This window comes from Alosa alosa, chromosome 15 (genome assembly GCF_017589495.1).
Source record: "Alosa alosa isolate M-15738 ecotype Scorff River chromosome 15, AALO_Geno_1.1, whole genome shotgun sequence".
In the NCBI taxonomy this organism is placed as follows: Eukaryota; Metazoa; Chordata; class Actinopteri; order Clupeiformes; family Clupeidae; genus Alosa; species Alosa alosa.
In genome coordinates this window covers 13,853,003-13,878,002 of record NC_063203.1, presented here as the reverse complement: position 1 = coordinate 13,878,002, position 25,000 = coordinate 13,853,003, and the positions used below count along the sequence as shown (strand labels likewise).

The 25,000-nt window shown below is 46.2% G+C and overlaps 1 protein-coding gene across 1 annotated transcript in view; it reads right to left on the bottom strand.

Moving 5' to 3' along the window:
* The window catches only part of LOC125308140 (cytoplasmic dynein 2 heavy chain 1), a 196,416-nt gene that overhangs the window by 18,310 nt on the left and 153,106 nt on the right, over positions 1–25,000 (bottom strand). Inside the window, 3 exon segments of the mRNA XM_048264438.1 lie at positions 684–773; positions 7,072–7,281; positions 16,989–17,105. Of these exon segments, the coding sequence (XP_048120395.1) occupies positions 684–773; positions 7,072–7,281; positions 16,989–17,105 (417 nt within the window).

Sequence of the window (25,000 nt, the reverse complement as noted above, 5' to 3'; positions counted from 1 at the left end):
GAAGAGTGTCTGGCAGAGTGGAGCGGAGTGGAACACAGCGTCTCTCACACTCCCCTCCGCCTCTCCCACACTCTCACGGTCCACCCACCGCCATATGCTCATGCTGCTGAGCGGCCACACACACACACACACACACACACACACACACACACACACACACACACACACGCCATGTAAAAATATTAAAGACTCAAATATATACAGACACATGAAAAGCCAATGCACAAACCTGCATATGGGTGTACGACACACACACACACACACACTCTCTCTCACACACACAGAGTATATCTATGGCTGCAGAATGGTGGGGGTATTAATTAAGCAGATAAGAGCCGTCCGAGATAAGCAACGTGCTGCACTTCCCTCTTTCCCTCTCCCCCTCTTTCTCTCTCTCCTCTCTCCCCCTTTCTCTCTCTCCTCTCTCCCCCTCTTTCTCTCTCTCCTCTCTTCCCTTCTTTCTCTCTCTCCTCTCTCCCCCTCTTTCTCTCTCTCCTCTCTTCCCTTCTTTCTATCTCTCCTCTCTTCCCTTCTTTCTCCTCTCGAAATAGAGGCTCTGCCTTGCAGCTACTGCATAATTCCCATTCAAATAAGCCAAGCCAGGGTATCTGCATATATGGAAGTGAGGGTTTGTCCTGATTAGACCGTGTGTCTTGTGTTTAGTGTGTGTGTGTGTGTCTCACCTGTATGGCCAGTGCCCGTGCTACCACGGCCCTCAGGTATTGCATTGGGTCTTCAGGCCCCTCCCACTTGTTCTGCCAGCTTAGAGGACACTGCAGACAAGAGCAGAGAAGAGAACACTTACTCATCAGCTAGAGAACACACACACACACACACACACACTAAACACAGACAGACACACACACACACACACACACACACACACACACACACACACACACACACTAAACACAGACAGACACACAGACAGACACACACACACACACACGCACACACTAAACACAGACACACACACACAATAAACGCACACACGCACATAATAAACACACACACACACACAAATGGATCAAGGCCACACTTACAGCATCAAAGAGTTCTGAACCTCATCTTTGAAAAGAGCTACAGGAACAGGTCGTTTTAACACAGCAATACAAAGAATGGGAAAAGTCTACCACACTGGCATGTTTAAAGTATTCATTTGATTATTTTACATAAAGTAACTCTTTTATTTCACACACACACACACACACACACACACACACACACACACACACACACACACACACACACACACACACACACACGGCCGAAGCAGAGGACGCAGACACAGGATGGACTTGGTCTATGGAACGTGTCTGTCATCACACTCTTAACATCCTGACCCACACAGTACACAGACACACAAAGGCCTGATTGCACAAACGCTTTATCAGCTAGCAGCCTAAGCCTTTCCGCACTCTCCACAGAGAAGAGAGAGAGAGAGAGAGAGAGAGAGAGAGAGAGAGAGAGAGAGAGAGAGAGAGAGAGAGAGGGTGAGCGAGTGAAAGAGACAGAAACGAAAAGACGAGGAGCACTATGGATGAAAAGAAGAGAGCGATAGATAGAGAGATAGAGAAGGAGAGAGAGAGAGGCTGAGGAAGAAGAAAGACAGCAAGCAGGGAAGGGAGTGAGGGATGAGGATTGAGAGAGAAGAGAGAAAAGGGGGGAGTAAAGAAGAGAGAGAGGAGGGGTGGAGGGGGGGGGGCAAGGGATGTAGCACGGACACGCTCGTGTAGTCATGTTTTTATAATGTCTGCAGCAGCACTCTGCAGCTACGTCCCCCTCTACCCCACCCTCCCTCCAAACAGCAGCAACGCACCCTGCATACCCAACTACATTGGTGCTGCTCCAACCATTTGAGAGAGGGTGGAGGGCACAGACGCAGAGATGAGAGAGAGAGAGAGAGAGAGAGAGAGAGAGAGAGAGAGAGAGAGAGAGAGAGAGAGAGAGAGAGAGAGAGAGAGAGAGAGGAGGAGAGGTGTGCACCAAAGCAGGGGGCAAGGAAAGATTATGGAAAAAAATGCACATGTACTGTATAGAGGAGATATGAGAGACAAATGAGAGGGCGAAGTGTGGGAGACAGAATAAAAAATGGGGAGATTGAGGGAGAAAGGGATTGAGAGAGGGAGAAAGGGATTGAGAGAGGGAGAAAGGGATTGAGAGGGGGAGAAAGGGATTGAGAGAGGGAGAAAGGGATTGAGAGAGGGAGAAAGGGATTGAGAGAGGGAGAAAGGGATTGAGAGGGGGAGCAAGAGAGAGCCGGGGAGAGGATGAGAGAGGGAGGAAAAAGGCATGAGGATGGAGCCAGTGCATAGAGAGTCTCTTTCTCTAGTGAGTCTATTGAGGGGGTATTGGATGGAAACCCCTGTGGGCGATGTTGCTGTCTATTCATCTGAATCCACTCGATGTGGGAGCGGAGCGATCCCTCGCTCTTTCTTTTCTTCCTCCATTCGGTCCATTCCCCTCATCCCTCATCCTCTGAGCGCTCCTAGATGAGACTCCAGACACCATGCGGTGCCTGTTAATATTCTGCCCAGGACACACATTAATCATGCAAACACCAAGCAACACGCGGCGCGACACACTCACACGCACAAGACATCGCGACAAGACGACGCGACGCGACGCGACGCGACGCGACGCACGCGACGCGACACACACACACACACGCACAAACACACACACACACACAATCACATTTATATTTTGCACCTGCAAGACTTCATAAACAAACATACATACACACATAGACACACACACACACCCTAAGGCTACAGTGTATCACATACGTTTCTATAATGTTAATATACATGCAGCCCCCCACACACATACACACCCTAAGGCTACAGTGTATCACATACGTTTCTATAATGTCAATATACATGCAGCCCCCCACACACATACACACCCTAAGGCTACAGTGTATCACATAATGCTTCTATAATGTCAATATATATGCCCCCACACACACACACACACACACACACACAGACTTGAGCTTGTACGGACTGGAGCTTATGGACATGTCCTCTTCATTGAGTGATTTGTTTGTTGTTTACTTGTTGTTGTGTGCTCCACCGGAATGCCTGGCCACTCCAGAGGCACGTTTGTCAATAGGCCTTATCTGAGGTAGACAGAAAGACCAATAGACTAGGGCATGAGTGGGGAGAAACACTCCCATTACCACAACAAAGAAAAGACCAGCTACTGTCCAGACATCCATCTCCATGACTGGCTGACCAGCTAAAGAGCTAACGTGTGCCCCCCCTCCTGGTCAGACTGTGTTGGCATGATAGTTGTGTCGTCCATGGTGCGGGAGCAGGGCTGCACTTGTCCCACTGGGTTCATCCCACTGAACGCTGCTAAATGGAGTCGCCCGGCTAAGCGGCGCACTGGCCACACGAGGGGTGGGGGGGGGGGGGAGGCGAAGGAGAGGAAGGAGGAGTGCACAAGGGGAGGAGGAGGAGCAGGAGGGGGAGGAGGAGGGGGATGAAGACGTCTGTGGATCAGTGGGCTCTGAAGAGTGGGGGAGAAACTGCTCAGATCCTCTGCATCCTTCAGACGATTCTGCGCTTGCGCCTCTCTTTCAATCAGCCTCATCCTTCAACTGGCTCATCTTTCAACTGGCTTTCCTCTGGTTTGTGTGCACGCATCCTACTTCCCCACTCCTGTCTCCTCTCTCACCAAGCAGGAGATGAGAACATTTGTGTGTTTGTGTGTGTGTGTGTGTGTGTGTGTGTGTGTGTGTATGTATGTGTGTGTGTGTGTGTGTGAGTTGTGAGTGTGAGTTGTGAGTGTGATTTCAACTCTATTAATTCCTCCTCTCTCTGGCTGGCATCTACTGTCGAGGAGAGAAGCTATTCAGTTTATTCCATTTAAACCTCTAATATGTAAATACCGTCTTGAGCAATGCCGGCGAAACCACAAGCACGCGGGTGTGGGTTCTCAAATATGACTTCAAGGGGCTCGTTTTGGGTTTGCGGTATGTTTACTGGGAGGCTGACAGCTCCAGTTTTAGGAGGCATCCTACTCGCAGCAGCAACGCTGCATGCACTAAGGCAGTGTGTCCCAAACTGTGTGCTGTGAGGGCTGCAGAGGTGTGCCGCAAGAAAAATACATATTTTTTTTATTAATTCATTAACAATTTGTTCGGATAATTGTGGGCTACTGAAATCTGATGTCATGAAATTGATTCATAACTGTTCTGTTTTATCTGCATAATGTTTTGCACATTTGTCTATCTTTCTTGAGGATACTGGTCAAGGAGTGATATCATTGATATTGGTCAAGGAATGCTACACACATGTGTAACTAACAGCCAATCCCACCTCAAACATGGCCCAACAAAAGAGTTGCATTCAGAAGTAGCAAAAAGTCATCCTTTATGCCATGCTGCATAGCTGAAAAACAAACATCGACAAAATCTATACAAATACTTTAAAGGGGTCCTAACCATCACCTTGACTCACCCCCTTTTGTGACGCTGAACAGAAACTAAAACAAGTCAGAGCGGGGCAACAGGCAGACGGCCGGTTACAATAACGCTTGAGCTATGGGTTTTACGGACAGCTTCCCCACATTATGTGTCAAAATACCAGTGGGTTTATGTGGCAGCATGGGGCAATAAACAGCAGCAAGCAAACGTGTGTTGTTAGTTTTCTGAGGGAGAGAGCAAGTATTGAGAAACTGATAGACACATGCACACACATTTACACACACGCGCACGCACACACACACACACACACACACACGCACGCACGCACACACACACTCACTCACACACGCACGCACACACTCACAGGCTGACAGGGCTGGGCAGCGCGGAGCACTGATGAGAGACACAGCCCAGCTCAGGCCCTAATCACACACACTGCACACTCACTCCTCACACTAATCCCCCCACGAGAGACGGAAGAGAGAGAGAGGGAAGAGAGAAAGCACCAGAGAGAAGGGGAGAGAAAGAAAAAGACACAGTGTGTAAGAGAGGGAGAAGAGAAAGCGATAGAGATAGAGAAAGAGAAAGAAAAAAGGGGGAGAGAAGGGGAAACTGAGACAACCAGACAGAGAGAGAAAGAGAGTGCAGAGGAGAGGAAAGAGGGGGAGAAAAGATGTGTGTGCAGACAGGAGAGTGGGGAGAGAGGCCAAGAGAGAGAGAGAAAGAGAGAGAGGTAGAGAGCAAGGGAGCGAAAAAACAGAGAACACCAGAGAAAAGGGGGCAATGAGTGCCTTAAACAAGGGATAGAGAGGAGGACAAAGAGAGAGAGAGAGAGAGAGAGAGAGAGAGAGAGAGAGAGAGAGAGAGAGAGAGAGAGAGAGAGAGAGAGGGAGCAGGTGAGCGAGAGAAACAGTGAGGGGTAAACAGTGTGGGGCGGGCGCAGCAGACCTGAGGAGCGATTAACGGGAGATCTGTCCGGATTTGGGGGACCTCACCCCCCGACGTTCTAATCACATAACGAGTTGGAGCCGGGATCCAGAGGCCAGCAGGCTAGTCACACACTCAGACACACTCACTCACACACTTTGTGTCACACACACACACACACACACACACACACACACACACACACACACACACACACACACACACACACACACACACACACACACTCCACGTTCTAATCAGAGAGGCTGTGAGACATGGCAGACAGAACACATTTACATTTTGATTTGGTTACTTAGCCGCCACTTTCATCCAAACTGACTTTCAGTGCAGTTGAGGCATATTGTAGAAGAACCAGGCTTTTTACACTGAGGCTACAGACACTCTGGAACTCTCTCTCTCTGTGCTTTGTCTGTGTGTGAGTGTGTGTGTGTGTTTGTGTGCGTGCATTAGTGAGAGCTTAGAGGTCATACACACAAGAAGACTTTCATGACTTACATACTCTCTATGGCACATATGGCATGTGTGTGCGTGTGTTTACGTTTTAAAGGGTACATACACATACTAGCTATATGGTGAGGCCATACATTGTGCCCAGCCAGGTGATCTAAAAACAAAATATACCTGTGTGTGTGTGTGTGTGTGTGTGTGTGTGTCTATTGGCATTGGGAGGTGTGTGTACAGCACTTGTCTATGTGGGTATGTCTCCGCTGTATAAAATCCAGTAATGCAGTGTGACCAAGGATAAGGGAGGTGTGCACAAGACAGAAGCGCAGGGATGGAGGGATGGAGAGAAAGAGAGATAAAGAGCGAGAGGGGGAAAAGGAAAAGGGACGAGAGAAGGAGGGAGAGAGGGAGAGGTTGCAGGGAGAAAACAGAAAAGCAAGAATAATAATGTCAAAATGTATGCAGCCGCAAGGTTTATAAGTGTCTCAGTGTGTTTGTCTACGGAAATATTAAACAGGCCGTGAAAATCCCCACTGTAAAGTCCCAAACACAATCAACCGAGACAGAGAGAGAGAGCGTGCAGAGTGAGAGAGAGAAAGAGAGACATCAAGAGAAAGAGAGAAAGAGAGAGTGAAAGAGAGGAAGAGAGCGAGGGAAAGAGAGTTCCATGGATATCGTCCTCTACCCAGTATCCCCGACCCAAGCCCAGATCAGAGGGGCCCGGTCGGGATGGGAAACAGGAAATGACGGCTGGTGGCGTTTTGATTAAAATAAGAGGATTAAATTAATCAAAAGGCGCTATCAAAAAGCCCCCAGCTAAACACATCTGCGGTGATGCCTATCAGTCTCTCCCAGAGTTTAATTAAGAAATGTAACTGGCAGAGCAACCAGGGGCAGAACAGAACAGGGGATAAATACATGAGAGAGAGAGAGAGAGAGAGAGAGAGAGAGAAAGAGAGAGGAGAGAGAGGAGAGAGAGAGAGAGAGAGGAGAGAGAGAGAGAGAGAGAGAGAGAGAGAGAGAGCGAGAGAGAGGGCAAGGCAGAAATGGAGAGGCATTAAAACCTTACCAAAGGTCTGTTTTCAGCAGCAAAACCACAGCACACATGAATGATCAAAGCTGTAGGTTGTGAGTGAGCTTTGCTGGTATTGTGCACACAGAAGAACACACACTCTCAAATTTGCTTGGGAAACTGAAATAATTGAGAAACACATAACTCAACACACACACACACACACACACACCTCCTGATTAAGGAGCGCAGTGGCCAGTTTGTGGACGTCGGCGGTGAGCAGGGAGGTGCCGCGGATGACCTTGCTGAGGGCGGCCAGTGACTGGTGGATGCTCTGGACCAGGCGGATGCCGTTGAACTGCTCCAGGACGATGAAGGAGAGGATGGGGGAGCCCTGGCTCTCACTGGGGGGGGGCACCTTCTGGTGGATCAGAGACGAACCCTGAGGGGAGGTCAAGGGGTCAGACCAAGAGAGAGAGAGAGAAGGAGAGAAAGAGAGAGAGAGTGAGAGAGAGAGAGTGAGAGAGAGAGAGAAAGAGAAAGACAGAGTGAGAGAATTTAAAATACTTGTATTGGCACATTTTTCAAGAACTCTAAACTTATAGTATAGTAACAGCTCAGATGAACATCAAGATTAACACAAAGCTCATGTGCTGCCTTTTGTGAGTAAATCAATAGACAGAGAGAGAGAAGCGGACAGATTGAGGGAGACAAAGAGAGATATAGAGATAATGGCAGAGAGGGAGAAAGGCTAAAAGCCCTTCACACAGTGAATAGCACTTGCGCGCGTCTCCGCTGTCCTTGAGAGCACTCCTCACCCACTAGACAAACACAAATGGAAACACACTTAATCCCAAGCTAATTGCCCTCGTATGCGGGCGTACAGTAGGCTGCTTTGCATTTGGCACCGCGCGGGGGTTGGCACCGCCACACAGACAGACCCGTGCCCCGTTAGTGATGTTTGCCGTTAACTGGTGCGTCGGCGAGGGGAGAGAAAGACCCGATTGGTACCGCCGGTGAGCTTAACGTGGTGGTGAGAAAAAAAAAAGGTTTCAAGGCTTCGCTCAGCACGGCAGCATTGGGAACCACGGCAGGCTGGTGCCAGTTGTGCCCGCGTGCCAACGCTGGAGAGGGAGCCAGGCTGGCACAGAAACGCAGGAGAGAGAGGAGAGAGAGAGAGAGAGGAGAGAGAGAGAGAGAGAGAGAGAGAGAGTGAGAAGTGAGAGAGTGAGGGATGGAGGAAGAGATGAAAAAGGAAAAAGGGAATGAACGAGATATATATATATATATATATATATATATATATATATAGAGAGAGAGAGAGAGAGAGAGAGAGAGAGAGAGGCCAGCAGAGGCATAAGGGAAAAAAAAAAAAAAAAAAAAAAAAAAACAGAGCAAGAAAAACAAGCATGCCTCAAACAGAGCGCTGCTGCCATCATGAAATGGGAAATGAGAGGAGACGCAAAACTCTCGCTCATCCCAGAGCGTGCAGGTGTGTGTGTGTGCATGCATGTTCAAGTTGATGAGTGTGTGTCTGTATGTGTGCGTGTGTGTGTATGAGTATTGGTTTCAACATCACCTCAGAGAAAACAGGCAGAAGCAAATTCAATTAGTGCAAACATGCATCCCACGTTCCCATGTTCACCCCACATCATCTCTCCTCTTTCTTTCTTTCTCTCTCTTTTTCCATCCTTCTTTTCCCATTGTTCCTCTCTCCACTGTCTCTTCCTATGACCACGTATGCAGGCAGGGAGCTGGAATGAGATATGCTAATCGAGTGTCGCTGCGTCTGGAGAAAGCCGGGCAGGGAGCAACAATTAATTAAAAGCAGCGGGACGCCGAGCATGCTGGGACGGCGGCGAGGTGGCAGCTCATCTGCTGTAAAGGCCCCCATTAACACAGCGCAGCGTTCTTAACGCGCACAATAGCAAAAACAATGCGCCATTGTGCTGGAGTCGCCGCATTTGCAATCACACAACAGCGTAGGAAGCCAAGGAGTAAACACAATATATGAATGTCCCTAAGGTGTGTGTGTGTGTGTGTGTGTGTGTGTGTGTGTGTGTGTGTGTAAGAGAAAGAAAGACAAAAAAGAAAGAAACAAAGGGTAGGAGATAGAGTTTAATCAATGTTCTATTTAGTCAATGTGTGTGTGTGATACTAGCACATGGGAACCAGGATATACACCTCTGTTTGTAACACCAGTGAAAGACTGAGATGGTGGAGAGAGAGAAAGATTTTAAAAACAATTTATATTTTTATATACCATTTATAAACCACTTTTGTCAGGTGAGAGGTTATAAATGAAATGAAAATAGGTGAAAAATCTACACAGGCCTAGTGATCTTTAAGGGATGATGTGTTATTGCTGAAGAAGAAAAGTGATGAAAATGTAATGAAAAGACAACCTGAGGATAGTATGCACAAACACAATATGGATTAGATATCAAGCAGCAAGTATTATACAAAAGCAGAAGATTTCCTTTTGAAAGTAGGATTCTAGATCACCACACCAATCAGCTGCACCAATCTGCCCATGAGACACACAGGAAGAGAACAGATACAAAGAATACACAGAAATGAGGGCAGCGGGGGAGTCCACCTGAACAGATATCGGATCTCCCATGATGTATAATGGGGAGTTAACCCATCTCGATATTGTGATAAAGGACATCATCAGTACTAGAGGGAATATCTGAAAAGAGAGCTGGAAGAGACACAATCAACCTCTGTACATCCTTTATACACAAATCAGACAAGTGAGACAAAAACGTTTCAAATCTCAGAAAAAAAGTTTTCTTTTTCTTTTTTCAGTTTTCTTAATCACATGGGTTTTTCTTTTCCTTCAAGAGGATCTCACAGACTTGGCTATATCTCGCATCCCAGAAACTGTAGCGTGGCAACTAGCCAGAGAACAGGTCAGTTTTCTAATCACGTCTGATCAGATTTCTGTCTTTAGACAGTGACGACTGAACTTCAGCACCACCAGACATGGACAGCGACCGAGGTGCGAAAAATAGCTTGAGGTGAAGACACAGGCGGATTATCAGGCGACTTTAAAATGTTAGGCAAACCTACAGTGTGGATATCTTTTTTTCTGATTGGGATGCTGGAAGGACTTGCGAAAGACTAAAGTCCAAGTCAGAATTTTCTGTTATCGGAGTCTGGTAGCAGCGGAAAAACAGCGACTTTCACAAAACCAGAAACCAGATCACTCTTAAGGTTTTAAAGTCTAAGTTCAATTCCCTGAACTAGCACATCAGCGCTGCAGTATGTCTCTCCAAAGAACAGCAAAACGGAAGCAACAATAAAAGACTGGGCTGCACCAGCATCGCACAACTGTCCCTCTCACGCCCTGAGAGAGACACCATCCCCTCCAAAACAAACAGATCATAGACAGAATCCATTTCCCTGTGTGGATGATCTAAACTTAGAGTATGCACAAAGCCAGCACTCTTCGAATTCCTTCGCTTTGGAGACAGATTCTTCCTTTCCAGAATTGGACATACAGCAATGAGGTGGCCCACCTCACAATCTAACATACAATCTAAGAAAACATTGCTCTAACCAGTAACCCAGACTGGGCAAAGCTCTGGACTATAATAACCATAAACTAAAATAAACTTCACATATCTTCAAAGCTTACCAATTAAAGGTTTGCAATGAACCTTCCCCCAGGGTTGTTTCACAAAACCACCACCAAATCAAAAAAAATATCAAAACGCTAATTCACCAGAGCCTCTTCGTCGCAAGCACGCTTCCTAAAAAGATATTTACAAAAAGAAAAAACCAACCAATGCAATATCAACTAGACAAAGTAGATGCTCCCCAATTTTTTGAACTGGGAAAAAAATGGATTTAGGCCCCGATTTGCTAGCCTGGCTAGCGCCACCACTTCTCAATGAGACGTGGTCTGGGAACCAAACGTTCATTTTCTCGTATTTGAAAAAAATGCCCAGATCCGTTTATTGGGTGCCACGGATGTCTATCAAATGCGTCTGTGCATAGCTCATCATCGTCTTACTTTCCCCCCTGTTCTGTGATTGGTTCCCTATCTCAGGCGAAAATTTGCTCCATGGTCTCCAGGCTGCCTTAGCAGTGTGAATCAAATCGCGCGCAAGGCAGCATGGGAACACCCAGGCTACCAATTTGCTACAACTGGGGGAAAAAGACTGGATCGAGCCCCCAATTTGTTACAATGGGAACAAAAAGACTGGATCGAGCCCCCAATTTGTTACAATGGGAACAAAAAGACTGGATCGAGCCCCCAATTTGTTACAATGGGAACAAAAAGACTGGATTGAGCCCCCAATTTGTTACAACTGGGGAAAAAAAGATCGGATTGAGCCCCCAATTTGTTATATCTCTGTCTAGAGCTTGTGGGACATAACAAAGTTTGTGAATAGTGAAAAACGGGCAGACAACGTAACATAACATTAACTTGTATTTATTAATGCAAAAATAGGAAAAGAAGTATAGAAAAAAACAGACTAAGGATTAACTAAGGAGCAACAAACGAAAAACAAGGCCTTGAAAGTAGGCCTCAGCAGCCAGGCACTCACACCCGGTCTCTCACCCCGGTGAGTGTGAAAAATGAAGGTGGTTGCACGGACAAGGCCCAAGGCTGGCCCTAGCGGCAACGGCAGTGGCAGCCAAAAGTGTGATCCGAAGTGAGCACAAGAGATTCCTCGAATGACGTCAGCCAGCTTTTAAAGGGGAAGGCTGTCGTGACGTCCAATTGGATCACCACACCAATCAGCTGCACCAATCTGCCTATGACGCACACAACAAGAGAATACACAGAAACAATCCATAGGATTGTGACACCCCGCACACTAGGGCTGTGCTTTCTATATCAAAATATCAATATATCGTATCGCCACTTGCGAAATACATCACATCGTATCGTCATTGCTGCCAAATATTGATATTTTTTAATAAAGCATTAGGCTGTGCAAAAATGTCTTATTTGTTGAATTATCTGTAAAAAGTATGATCTACATATTATACTGTCCAGGTGGTACACAGCAAATTGTGTTTCCAGCTCTATTTTTACAGTTGCGGTAAAAAGTATTGTAATATATCACAATATGTGTTGTATCGCAATATATTGTGATGTATTCTACAGGCTCCTGCACTCCTCCTGTCCATCCCTAACACCTCCCACATTTGCAGTGTCATCAGACAACGTCTGAATGTGGCATGACTTAAAGGAGCGATTTGTAGGATTGTTACAGAACGTTCTGTAGGCCAAAATCAAAACACTGCTGAACGTTCTCAAGACTACCAGACGCAAGCCTCTTCTGGGTTGCCAGATGTAATGAAGACTTAGCTAACGTTAGTTGACCTGCAGCTGCTTTAACGTTTCTCCAACCATGACCCAGCTACACATTACGGAAACAGTGAAAACAAAAAATACCTCTCTAACCGTCGGCATCTCAGGAAGCTCCTCCGATGTCCACTTAATTTGTTTGTTTTAATTTTTGAAATTTGCCTGCCTCTCGTAGGCGTTCATGACTACAACTGACAGCAAGTTGACAGTTAGCCTTTGCTAATTTGGCAACACAAATAGGAGGACACGCCAGCCCATTATTAATACGCTATTCTAGAATGAATCGTTCAAAACATAAACAAAAATTCCAAGAGATTCCGTCTTGCAACTCATTTTTTTAACGGGTTTTACGGGTTATAATAATGTTGTCAAATAATCCATTACTTCAATTCATTGTGTTTCCTTACTGTCTGACGAGATATGGTGATCATTTTTGGAATGGTTAGAATTTATTTTCCATTATTTCCTACATACTGGTCCTTTAAGAGTTGCAATTGAAGTCAGTAGTGTACAGGGCGAACACGTTAACTAGAGGAAACAGTTCCCTGTGGAGCACCAGTGCTGCTGACCACTGCCTAAGACGGTCAGTCCTGTGGGTCCGTTATCCAGGACACCAGATCCGGTGCACTCTCATTTTCAATGGCACGGCGCCACTTCCTTCATCCAGTCGAGAGTATGCCCTGTGTGGCAGATAGAGGATGGCATTCTCCACCCCCACCTTCTCCTTGGTAAGAGAACTGCAGTGGGTCAAATGCAGGGCAGACCTGGGGTCATAGGAAATGGAGCAGCAGCTGTTCCAAGATCTTCATTATATGTGATGTCAGGGCAACAGGCCTGAAGCCGTTGAGTTCAGTGGGATGATGTGCCTTCTTTGGAACTGGCATGGGGCATGATCTCTTCCACAGTGTAGGGACCCTCCCTAGTAGCAGACCAGAAGTTGAAGACATGCTGAAGTGGTTCCCCCAGTTCCACTGTGTGATGTGAGAATGGGATTGATGGAGCTCCACAGATTGGGGCCAGGATGTAAACAGCAACCAAACAGATGTTATCATTATCCACAATGTGTGTGTGTGTGTGTGTGTGTGTGTGTGTAAGAGAGAGGACTATCTGACAAAGGACCGGACGTGACAAGGAACAGAAGCACAAGTAGTAAATACAAGAGAAAACTACAAACTACAACTCCCAGACATGTAACTAGAGACAAGCCCATGACACTCTCCCTGCTCTAGGTCCATCAGAGTGCCAGGACAGGGGGACTCCGAGGAGACAACTGCTCTGGTGGGCACTGGACCCCCCTTTTTTTCATGTCTTCTTCTTGCAGGAGAGCGGCAGCCACATGCATGCCTGCAGTTGTTTGGAGAGCAGAGGCCTTTCAGCAACTGGGAGTGCAGTCCACTGGGAACTTTAGGGGAATTAAAATACCCCCCCCCCCCTCTCTCTCTCTCACACACACACACACACACACACACACACACACACACACACACACTGCAGGGGCAAAAACATACCCATGCAAAAACACTTTATCGTACATAAGGCTCATACAGTATATTCATTGTCTCCTACACACACACACACACACACACACACACACACACACACACACACACACACACACACACACTTTTCATTGTTCATCAGAGCTCTCCTGACCACTGCCAGGTCTCATAAAGCGAGCGTAGGCTGTGAATCTAGTCACCGCTAGACACACACCAACCCACGCAGTGAAAAAAAGGTAGACCTTAGTCCCTGCACGCATAATAGAACTCTGTGAACTGTGAGCCTGCCACAGCTAGAGAAATATAAAAGAACGACGTGCCAGGCAAAAAAAAAGCAATAGAAGGATGGTAAGAGGACCGGGTGTCTGTCAGCCAATGTTCCGTGGGTTATTACAAGACGTAAAAATAAACTACAACTCTCCAGAGACCCATGGAGGCAAAAAAAAGGTGTGTGTGTGTGTGTGTGAGAGAGAGAGAGAGCATATGAAATTGAGGGCAAGACCACAGAGTGGGGGATGGGACCAGGAGCGAGATGGACACAGAAAACAGAAATGATGGACAGATACTCCAGATCCATTCGTGTGTGTGTGTGTGTGTGTGTGTGTGTGTGTGTGTGTGTGTGTGAGGGAGGGAGAGACAGAGAGAGTTTTCTCATGGGTTTCCACACAGCTGTCTCAGGTGATGCAACCAACATACGTCCACACTGGCATCCCTACAGCAGTCACCCACTGCTTACCTACTGAGATGTGCTGCTCACACACACAGCACTGGAGTGGTGGAAATAGCAGCTTGGGCACTCTAATGTTAATATGTGTGTCTCTTTCTTTTTCTTTTCTTTCTCTTGTTGGTTCATGTAGTTGTTGGTTCATTGTAAAGCTTATGTGTAAAAAAGTTTTACTTGTATTTTTCTTTTTGGCTAACGTACTTATTGAGTGCAGCCCCTTGGAGGGAGGCCCAAGATCTGCCACGCCTTCTACACCTGATTGTGATTCTGTTTTCACATAATGGGCGCTCCTGTCCATGCTATGCAAGGACTCTGAGGAAGATGCATGAAGCATCGAAACGTTTGTGCACCTTAATTCAAGTTTATAGCTAATACTACATCTGTGCTGCTCCGAATTTTTACTTTTGGTATTAATATATGTGTGTGTGTGTGTGTGAAAGAGAGAGAGAGAGAGTTAGAGAGAGGATTGTTATGAAGTGCCTAAAGCTGCAATATGATACCCATTCACAAGCTGATTGAAGACAGTCCTTCCTCTCTGATGTGTGCATGTCTGTGTGTGCATGTGTGTGTGTCGATTGAAGTCTGTGCTGCTCATTTCCACCCTCGTCATAAACATCTGTGATTCTCTAATAAGAGACAATCAGCCCAGTTCCTCTGCCAGAGTGTTTGTGTGTATGTGTGTGTGTGTGTGTGTGTGTGTGTGTGTGTGTGTGTGTGTAGGGGGCAGCCGTGTTCATATGTGCCTGTGCTGTTTATCCATGTGTATGGATGTGTGTGAGTGTTGTCTGATACGTGTGTCTCCTCCACTGGTGTTAAACATCTGTGATTGTCTAATAGCAGAAGAGTGGCTAACATCCCCATGGGAACAGCACGGTGCCTTCATCCCTGTAACCTGCAGCCCCCTCCACAGGGCTGCACTCAACACAACACACACCACAAAGCACAAACTACACAGTAAAACTTTTTACACAACACACTTTACAAGCACACACTACATGAAGCAGAAAGAAAAGAAAAACAAAGCAAACACTACACAACACACTACACAGTCACGCATCAATAGCCAATCAAGAGCCTCTTCACATGCTAACGCAGTCACCACAACATGGAACATGGCCCATTTGTTTTTTTACTGTGGCAATCACCTACTGCCTGACCCCAACACACACACACACACACACACACACACACACACACACACACACACACACACACACACACACACACACACAAAACATATAGAACTCTAGCACTTTAGCAGAATGTGCAATTTCAAGGCGGGCTGTAAAACAAAATTAACAACTTAAACCCTTTTGGGACTGTCAGTGTGCTTTATATGTGGGGAAAAAAGAGGGAGAGAAGAAAAAGAGAGAGAGAGAGAGAGAGAGAGAGAGAGAGAGAGAGAGAGAGAGAGAGAGAGAGAGAGAGAGAGAGAGAGAGAGAGAGGGGGAGAGACAGACAGAGATAGAGAATTAATTATTTATGATAAAGGGCAGAGTTGTTTTCTCCTGTGATGGTGATTTTTCGAGCCGGTGCACACACACAGGCGAGCAGCTGCCAGACTGCTGGTCCACTCAGTGGGCAAAGGAGTGTGTGCAGCGTGTGGTCGGACGAAGAACAATGTTTGATCCTCAACGCCTCACCACCCACTTTTTATTTGGTTCCAATGGCTAACGTCGCAAGGACGAAAACACTAGTGAGCTGTAAAGGCTATTGGAAAAGTAGGCTAATGCCATGGCCAAGCAATGTATCATTTAAAGCCCCATGGAGTACTGACAGTGCATATTCAACACATTTACGGTGCACACTACGTTTAAAATCATTTTATCGTGTTCTATGTAAGGCTGTTGGACATGCCTTGAGCAAGTGAAGTGAAAAATAAAGCGCTGTTGGTTTCGTTCAGGAACATTTCTGCGCTCCAGAAAAGGTCTGGAGTGGAGGTGGCTCACGAGCACACATTTTTAGGTGACATTAGCGCTGCCTAGATGCACACAGGCCGGGGTCTGTAGACGTAGGCCTGTGGTAGTGCGAGTTGGGCAGAACTGTTGGCGACTGTGGCCTGCACCAGAAGTCAGATTAAAGAGATACGGTGGATCATGGGTAGCCTGGGTTTTCCCATGCTGCCTTACGTGCAATTTTATTCATGCTGCTAGGCAGCCTGCCTTCCATGGACTTTGTTTTCACCTCAACGAAGGAACCAATCACAAAACGGTGGGGGACAGCAAGACAATGACGACACACCGAAGCGGCTATGAGCTACAGTGTATGTACAGATGCATTTGATAGACATTCGTAGTGCCCAAAAAACGTCTCTGGGCATTCGTAAACCATGTTTCAAATAAGAGAAAATGACCGTGTAGTTCCCAGACCCCAGCTCAATGAGATGAGGTCTGACGTTAGCCAGGCTAGATCATGGGTCTACCACTGCATTATGCCATGCCAAAAAGCACCATTTGCAACAGCACATCAGATACCTATATAATGGTAAACAAGACCAGCTGTTCAGAAGGGATAGCATGCTATCACACAAACACACATACACACACACGTGCACACACACACACACACACACACACACACACACACACAGCTCTCACCTGGTTGAGTTTCTTCCACAGGTTGAGGATGGGCGAGAGGCCACTAGACCAGACCTCCCTGTCAAACTTGGACCCAGCCGCCACCGACCTGCTGAGGATCCTCAGCTGGGATATCACCTGGATGGGGGCACAGAAGGGACACTCAATCACTTGAAATCCCTCATCGAGACCAGTCCAGTTGCCTGGAACTCACTACAAGGGTGTCACAGCAATGTCAGGAGAACAGGTCAGCACTTTATACCAGAGAGGTCTTTCCTATGGACCCTTTCAAGAGAGTTCCATTATCAGCATCATAGTTGGCCCCACAAGACTTCCTTTTTAACATTCCATATGTTATCTTAATGCAGAGGAAGTAGATTGGGGCCCAAATAGAACGTTCAAGCATTGTTTTTGTTTTTATTGTTGAAAGGGTCTATACAGACTCGGCCTTACACTGGCAGTGCACCTTCAGCACTCACTGATTAACACAGTCACTGTTATCAACACCAAATAAAGCCATTATTACTGCTCACTTTCAGCTCACAAAGATCAGTAATTGCAATTGTATGTGTTCTACAGCTTTTATCCTCGGGAGACGTGTTTGAGTAAGAGTACGGGTGTGTGCACGCAATATGGTCCTGCCTCACATGTTTCCTTTGGGGGCAATTAACATCCATCCATCAATCCGTCCACACGTCCACACACACACACACACACACGGAGAGGAAAGCAACAAAGATGCTTGCGGTATTCAAAACAACTCTTTTCATTAAACTGCAAAGCTGCCGCAATCATGGCTTTGCCGTTTGAGGCTTGGATCGATTTTTGGTCTCTTGCGCTGCTCCCTTTAATGTTCTCCTTTCTTTCTCTCTTCCTCTCTCTCTCCCTCTCCATCCCTCTCTCTCTCTCTCTCTCTCTCTCTCCCCCCCTCTCTCTCTCCCGTGCCTGATAAATTGGTTTCATTTATTCAGTTGGACCTTGCACTAAGCCACAATCTATCAGCTGTGTTTTTAGTGTGGGAGAGAAGATGCAGAGAGAGAGAGATAGAGAGAGAGAGAAAGAAAGAGAGATAGAGAGAGATAAAGATAGAGATAGAGAGAAAGAGAGATGGTGTGGAGGAGCAGAGAAGAGGAGGGAAAGCTGAGATTAGAGCTGAGAGAGCGGGCGCCAGCTTCAGTGAAAGCCTCCATGCTCTCCTGCTGAGTCACACACACACACACACACACACACACACACACACACACACACACACACACACACACACACACACACACACACACACACACACACACAGGTGTCCAGCCACAGGCTGCTCCACCTCATAACAATAAACACAACACAGATGGCCATTGTTATGGCAGTAGTTCATATAGTCCATTCTCAGTTTGAGATGAGCTACCCCTTCGTCTGTTACAGCGTCACACAAACCTACAGGCTCTCAATCTGGGTCAACGTCATGTTAAAGTTATGAGACGTCCTAACAATGGCCATGAATTTCACATGTCCTGAAATACAGTGTCTGCAAAACAAAAGGAATACGCTATGGAACCAGAGAATAAAGAACCAGACTCCTCCTAGTGGAATAGGGGGGAGACTAAATGGGGAATAAAACACATTTAGGAACAGAGAACTTTGGAGGAGAGACATGAAATAATGAGTCTGATCGCCACCATCGCACCAAGTCATTTTTGCTCTAATTTTCTCTCTAATCTCACAGTCATTTTTCGCTTTTTACTCGCTCATCAAGAGACGGGCCTCCTCGTTGGAGCGGATCCTGCACGAAGCTCTCTGGCGTGCTACTGTGGCTCCAGTGCTCCTCACAGCCGCAGGGCGCCCATTGCGCAAACACCGCGTGGAAATGATGGCTTTAATTAGAAGGTGTGTGTGTGTGCGTGTGTATGTCTGTGTGTGTGTGTGTGTGATACTGATAATGCCTGCCTTGTGACCATTTTACAGAAAGCTCCACCATTAAGTTATGTGGTGAGCTGCCCTTTATGAATGTAACAAGAGTCACAGCTGTTAATGATATTTCCTTTATCTGTGTCTCCATACCTTGCAGATAACGCATCACTTTCATGGCTCTTTTGAAGTCGTTTAAGCGCCTTTCATTGGTATGGCAAGGATGTTCCCTGTAGATTGCCATTAACATTCATCAACCACATCAGGGAAAATGGACAGACCTAGGATTTACTTGTGAAGACGTTAAGTTGCAGCTGCTCTCGGGGGACGCATACAAATGTTAATAACTGAACAAATGTAATATTCCACTTAGTGTACGGGTTTCTTAGAACTGGCACAGGACAGTATGAGCTGGCTGAGGGAAGGTTACTTGCATGCCAGCCATGATATTAGATATTAACAGCATTTGTAGCAGCAGCAATCAGAAAATAAAGGAAAGCGAGATCATGCAACTAGGCAAATAGAAATGAACCAAATGTGGACCAAACAGTTGTAGAAACAAAGGAATCTGACCACAAAAGAGTTTAGCTAAGGACACAGGGTTTTTACAGGAATTTAGCCACTGCTTTTCTAAGGTCACTTGTAATGCTTTCTGAACATCTTTTCCTAAGATCTTTCCCTAAGATCTTTCCCTTTGACCATATTTTGTCTTGGACACATTGGTTACTACTAATTAAGGAACAGCACAATGCAGACACCCACACTGACATTTGTCATGCCACCGTAAAGTGAAATGTAAAGTCACATAAATCCATATGGAACATTAGTAAACCAAATCATACGACAATCTCATCTTTGGTGTGAACTGGCCTTCTAGACTCTATCCCTCCAACTTGCCTCCCCAATTACAGTAGCCTAGCCTGACCCAGCTCTTAGCTTTGCATACCATGGCATTCTGTAGTTTAGCACAGCATATACCCGTGGTGCCAAGTCAGTCCCATGCCCCCCCACACCCCACCGGCCCTCCCAGCTCCAGACTGCCCTGGAGCCACCCAGAGGACAGGCTTTGGCCCACTTAGCGGCCGTGTGCTTCCACATGTGACAGGGGCCCCGCTGAGGAGTCAACCTGGGCTGGGGGTGGAGGGTGGAACTGGTGGTGGCGCTGGTGGTGGTGGTAGGGGTGGTGGAAGAGTCCTACTCAAAGTGACAGTGATAAACGACACCTAAGCACAGGAGCTGGCTTCAGCAGTGTCTGCGTCAATCTAGCAGGCCCTTGAGGGATGAAAGAGACTGGGGGGGAACGAGGGAGGGAAAGTGGAAAAAGAGAGAGAGAGATAGATAGATAGATAGATAGATAGATAGATAGATAGAGAGAGAGAGAGAGAGAGAGAGAGAGAGGGAAAGAGAGAGAAAAAGATAGGGAGAGAGAGAGAGAGAGAGAGTGGATGAGATGGTAAATGAGGAGGAGAAACATCAGACATAATAGAGGAAGATGGAGGGATAAGAGAGATGTGGGGGGAAAGATAGAGAGGAGGATGAGAGAGGTGAGAGGGAAGTGTGAAAGAACAGATATAACGGGAGGAAAATGTTCCTCTCCCACACTGCCAATGTTTATCACATGCTGTGTGTCCTTGGTAACGACCCTGGTGCATGTGTGGAGTGTGCACATAAACACAGGCTAAAGTGCATGTGTGTGTGTGTGTGTGTGTGTGCGTGTGAGTGTGTGTGTGTGTGCGAGTGAGTGTTTGTGTGTGTGTGTGTGTGTGTCTGTGTGAGCCGATGAGAGAGGGGACTGCAAGGCCTGCAACGGGCTAAAGTGCATGTGTGTGTGTGTGTGTGTTTGTGCGTGTGTATGTGTGAGCGATGAGAGAGGGGACTGCAAGGCCTGCGAGGCTTGTAACCCCACATCCCACATCGATACCCAAGATCATAGGAGGAGCACACATAATTAGATCCACAGGGACATGTGAACTGTGACCACTCAATTAGCCTTCATGCCAAAGCACTAGGTGACCCGGTGTATGTGTGTGTGTATATATACACACTCTCTCACACACACACACACACACATATACATACATATATATACATACATATATATATATATATATATATATATATATATATATATATATATATATATATATATATATATATATATATATGTATATATGTGTGTGTGTGTGTGTGTGTGTGTGTGTGAGAGAGAGTGTGAGTGAGAGAGAGATTGTCAAAGAGGAAGAGAGAGAGAAATATAACATTAATGCCTCAAATCCCTTGAGGGAACAGTGCAATACACACACACTGCCACACCAGCGCCTACACACACACACACACACACACACACACACACACACACACACACACACACACACACACACACACACACACACACACACACACACACACACACACACTCTCTCTCTCCCACACACACACACACACACACACCAGCACATACATCTAGCCTACACTAGCCGCATGTACTTCCTACTGGATTAGTAGAGAGAATGACGCTGGTGCCAGTCGCATGGTTATCCCTAAGCACCTTTGGCTAATGAATGGCCTCAACGGAGCTCGGCAGAAAGCCACCAGCTGCCACTCAAAAGGGACCCGTGGCATGCATATTCAAACCTGGGGATTTAAAAGGGGCAGAAATACATACGGCCTGGCATACGTACATGCTTGTACTCACACACACACACACACACACGCTCACACACACACACACACACACACACACACACACACACACACACACACACACACACACACACACACGCAAACACTGAGAGCTGCAGAACAAATGATGAGAAGAGAGAAAGAGAGGAGGAGGGGAGAGAGGGGGACAAGAGTTGGTGCTGAGAGAAAAAGAAAGGAGATGAGTACAATAATGCAAAGGGCTGAAACGCTCTCACACACACACACACACACACACACACACACACACACACACACACACGAGAAAGGAAATAGGAAAATTAGAAACAGAATAGATAAAAAGTGGAGGTAGACAGAGATAGAAATAAAGTAAAGGGGGAGAGAGAGAGAGAGAGAGAGAGAGAGAGAGAGAGAGAGAGAGAGAGAGAGAGAGAGAGAAAGATCCAGGAGAGAAAAGAGAGAGAGTAAGAGAGGTGGGCTGCAGGCAGGCCGTCCATCATGTCAGACAGGTGGTGTGTAATTACGCCTCTGCTCACAGATTTAAAGTGGCCTCTCTCCGACCAAGCCACTGCTCCACAGGACACCCACTAAATCAGCTCCACACACACACACACACACGCCCCCTCATATTCACACAAACACAGTTCACAATATAGGCAACTACAAACAATCACACACACACACAGCCACCCACTTTCAGCTGGAGAGGTGCATTTGTCACTAAGTATATTTCTTTCTGACTTGAAATTCAGTTGGTGGATATGTGAGGGAGTGGGGACACAAAACTGTGTGTGTGTGTGTGTGTGTGTGTGTGTGTGTGTGTGTGTGTGTGTGTGTGTGTGTGGGGTGTGTGTGTGGTAAGGGACAGCAGATCTACTTCAGGTGGACACATTCCTATTCCTACAGTCTGGACATGTGAAATGAAGCAAAAGAGGAACCTGCAGCAAAGCAGTGGACTGTGAGGGGAGAGCACTGCACAGGCTCTCTCACGCTCTCTCTCTCCCTTTCTCTCTCTCTCTCTCTCCCTTTCTCTCTCTCCCTCTCTCTCTCCCTTTCTCTCTCCTCTCTCTCCTCTCTCTCCCTCTCTCTCTCTCTCTCTCTCTCTCCCTCTCTCTCTCTCTCTCTCTCTCTCTCTCTCTCTCTCCCTTTCTCCTCTCTCTCTCTCTCTCTCTCTCTCTCTCTCCTCTCTCTCTCTCTCTCTCTCTCTCACACACACAGACAAATGTACACACACATTCACATGCATGAGCACGCACACACATCCCTATAAGCATTTCGAGCACTTCTGCTTTACCTTTATACACAACACCAGAGGCAGTTGAGCGAGCGAGTGAGTGAAGCAGAGAATGATAAAGAAAGACAGAGAGAGAGAGAGAGAGAGAGAGAGAGAGAGAGAGAGAACAATAGAGAAGAGGGAAAAGAGAAAGGTTGCCTGGCGTCAGAAACACCTGCTGTGCATGCTAAACACTTAACCTCAGGTCTCTCTCCACAGCTCTGTCTTGGGGAGGGGGGTAATGGAAGTCATATTTCAGAGGAATGGCTGTGGGCCCTGTGACCCGCGGAGGAGAGGCGCTCCCTCTCTCCCTCCGTCATGCTCCCCTCTGCCGCACAGGCTAGGATGCCCCAGCCGCTTCATTACTTAAGGGATGGGGTCCTGGCAGCGGGACGAGGGTGAGGGTATTACTCACACACACACACACAAACACACTCACACACAGATGGAAAGGAGTAGTACTTAAAGAACAGAAACACACTCACACACACACACACACACACACACACACACACTCATATAACCAATAAAGAACACACATCACACTCTCAATAGTCTTCACTCACGTCCAACTTTGTCACAGCGTCTCAGTTCAAATGGTTTTATAAGTCATCATTAAGCTTATGATATCAAGCAAATAGGGATGTAACGATTACCGGTATAATAATAAACCGTGATAAAAATGTTGACGATAATAATTACCGTTTTCTTTTATCATAATTATCACGGTTGATTACCACGGTGTTGAAACCGTGTGTTTAATCCTTCCCAGCTTCATCCGAGCCTGCTTTTGACATACAGTAGGCCTGGTACAATGAAGCAAAATTGGTACCCTACTGATTCTGTTGTCTAATTGATGGTTTTAACTGCGATTTGGATTAGGCTACACGTGATTTTAAAAGGCGGAACATTTTCACCGCAAAACTTGCACTGTATCATTTAGCCACTCTACGTCTTTTTATGTTCACATCCACATTAAATCCATTCCACTCACGTTATCAGAAGAACACAGTAGCCTAAAGTTTTTATTTCAACACTTACTTTGGTCTCACTCAGGGTAGGAATTTCATGGCTGCCACGCCGCTGTTCCCTTGTGTTGGCCGTGGATGTCCCTTTGAAAATCAGAGGTTTACAGGCCACGTGGCCTTGGTGCCCTTCTTTCAATATTCTGCTTTAGGCCCTACTAATAGCGACATTTTTTATTTAGCCTATGGCCTGTCAAAATAATCTTAGCATTCACAGCATAAAATTAATTTAGTCTTTTACGCAGTGGAGAAAGTGACAGTGCAAGAAAGAAAAGGCCTAAATTCACCCATTCTTCTCAGTTGAACTACTCGCCAAGCAGCCTACTCATCACACAGACATCACAAGTATCAGATGAAAGAGCTTTTTCTCAGCTTTTAAACGATGTTAGCCGCAAATTGCTGTGGTGAATGGTTCGCCAGAAAAGTAAATAATATAATTAAATTTAATCATAAATTCTACTGAAGGTTTTCGTCCATCTCCCTAGCCATTCCTCTCGGTGCAATACTTCATGAACCTCTCGTTTAACACATGACAAACCATATATCAGAATAAAAAGAAGACCATACCGAACACAAAGGTGTAAAGCGGTCCCCTGTACAGTTAGCCGTTCCAGAGTAATCCAGTTTTGAATTTGCAGTAAATTTCGACATGCATGGATGTCTCCAAATTTGGGCTTTAAGTTTTACAATGTGTTTAAATTGTTCCACATGATTTCATAACGGGCCAAATACAAAAGAAATGTTACAAATATCGCCTAGATATCGGTAAATCAGAGGACAGCTGACTAAGAGTTTGTGAAAGTAGATCACAAAATGCTAAGCATGCATCTAGGCTATTTGAGTTTCTTAAAGCTGAACTGTGCTTAAATTGTTCAATACATGATTTCATAACAGGCCAAATATAAAATAAATGTTAAATATAGCCTAGATATCTGTAAATATTAGATGATCAGATGATTTGTAGTTCTATGTAATATGTCATGTTTCATGTTTTTGTAATGTTTCATACAGTGATGCAGGTCTACTGCAGTGAATAGGCTATACAACTTTGATAATTTTTATAGCCTATGTGGCCTTTGTGCCCTCCACCAAATATGCCCAACTGAAGGCCAAGTGGCCTTGCCCCCAGGAGGGTGAAATTCCAAGCCTGGTCTCACTCATTGGAACCAAATAAC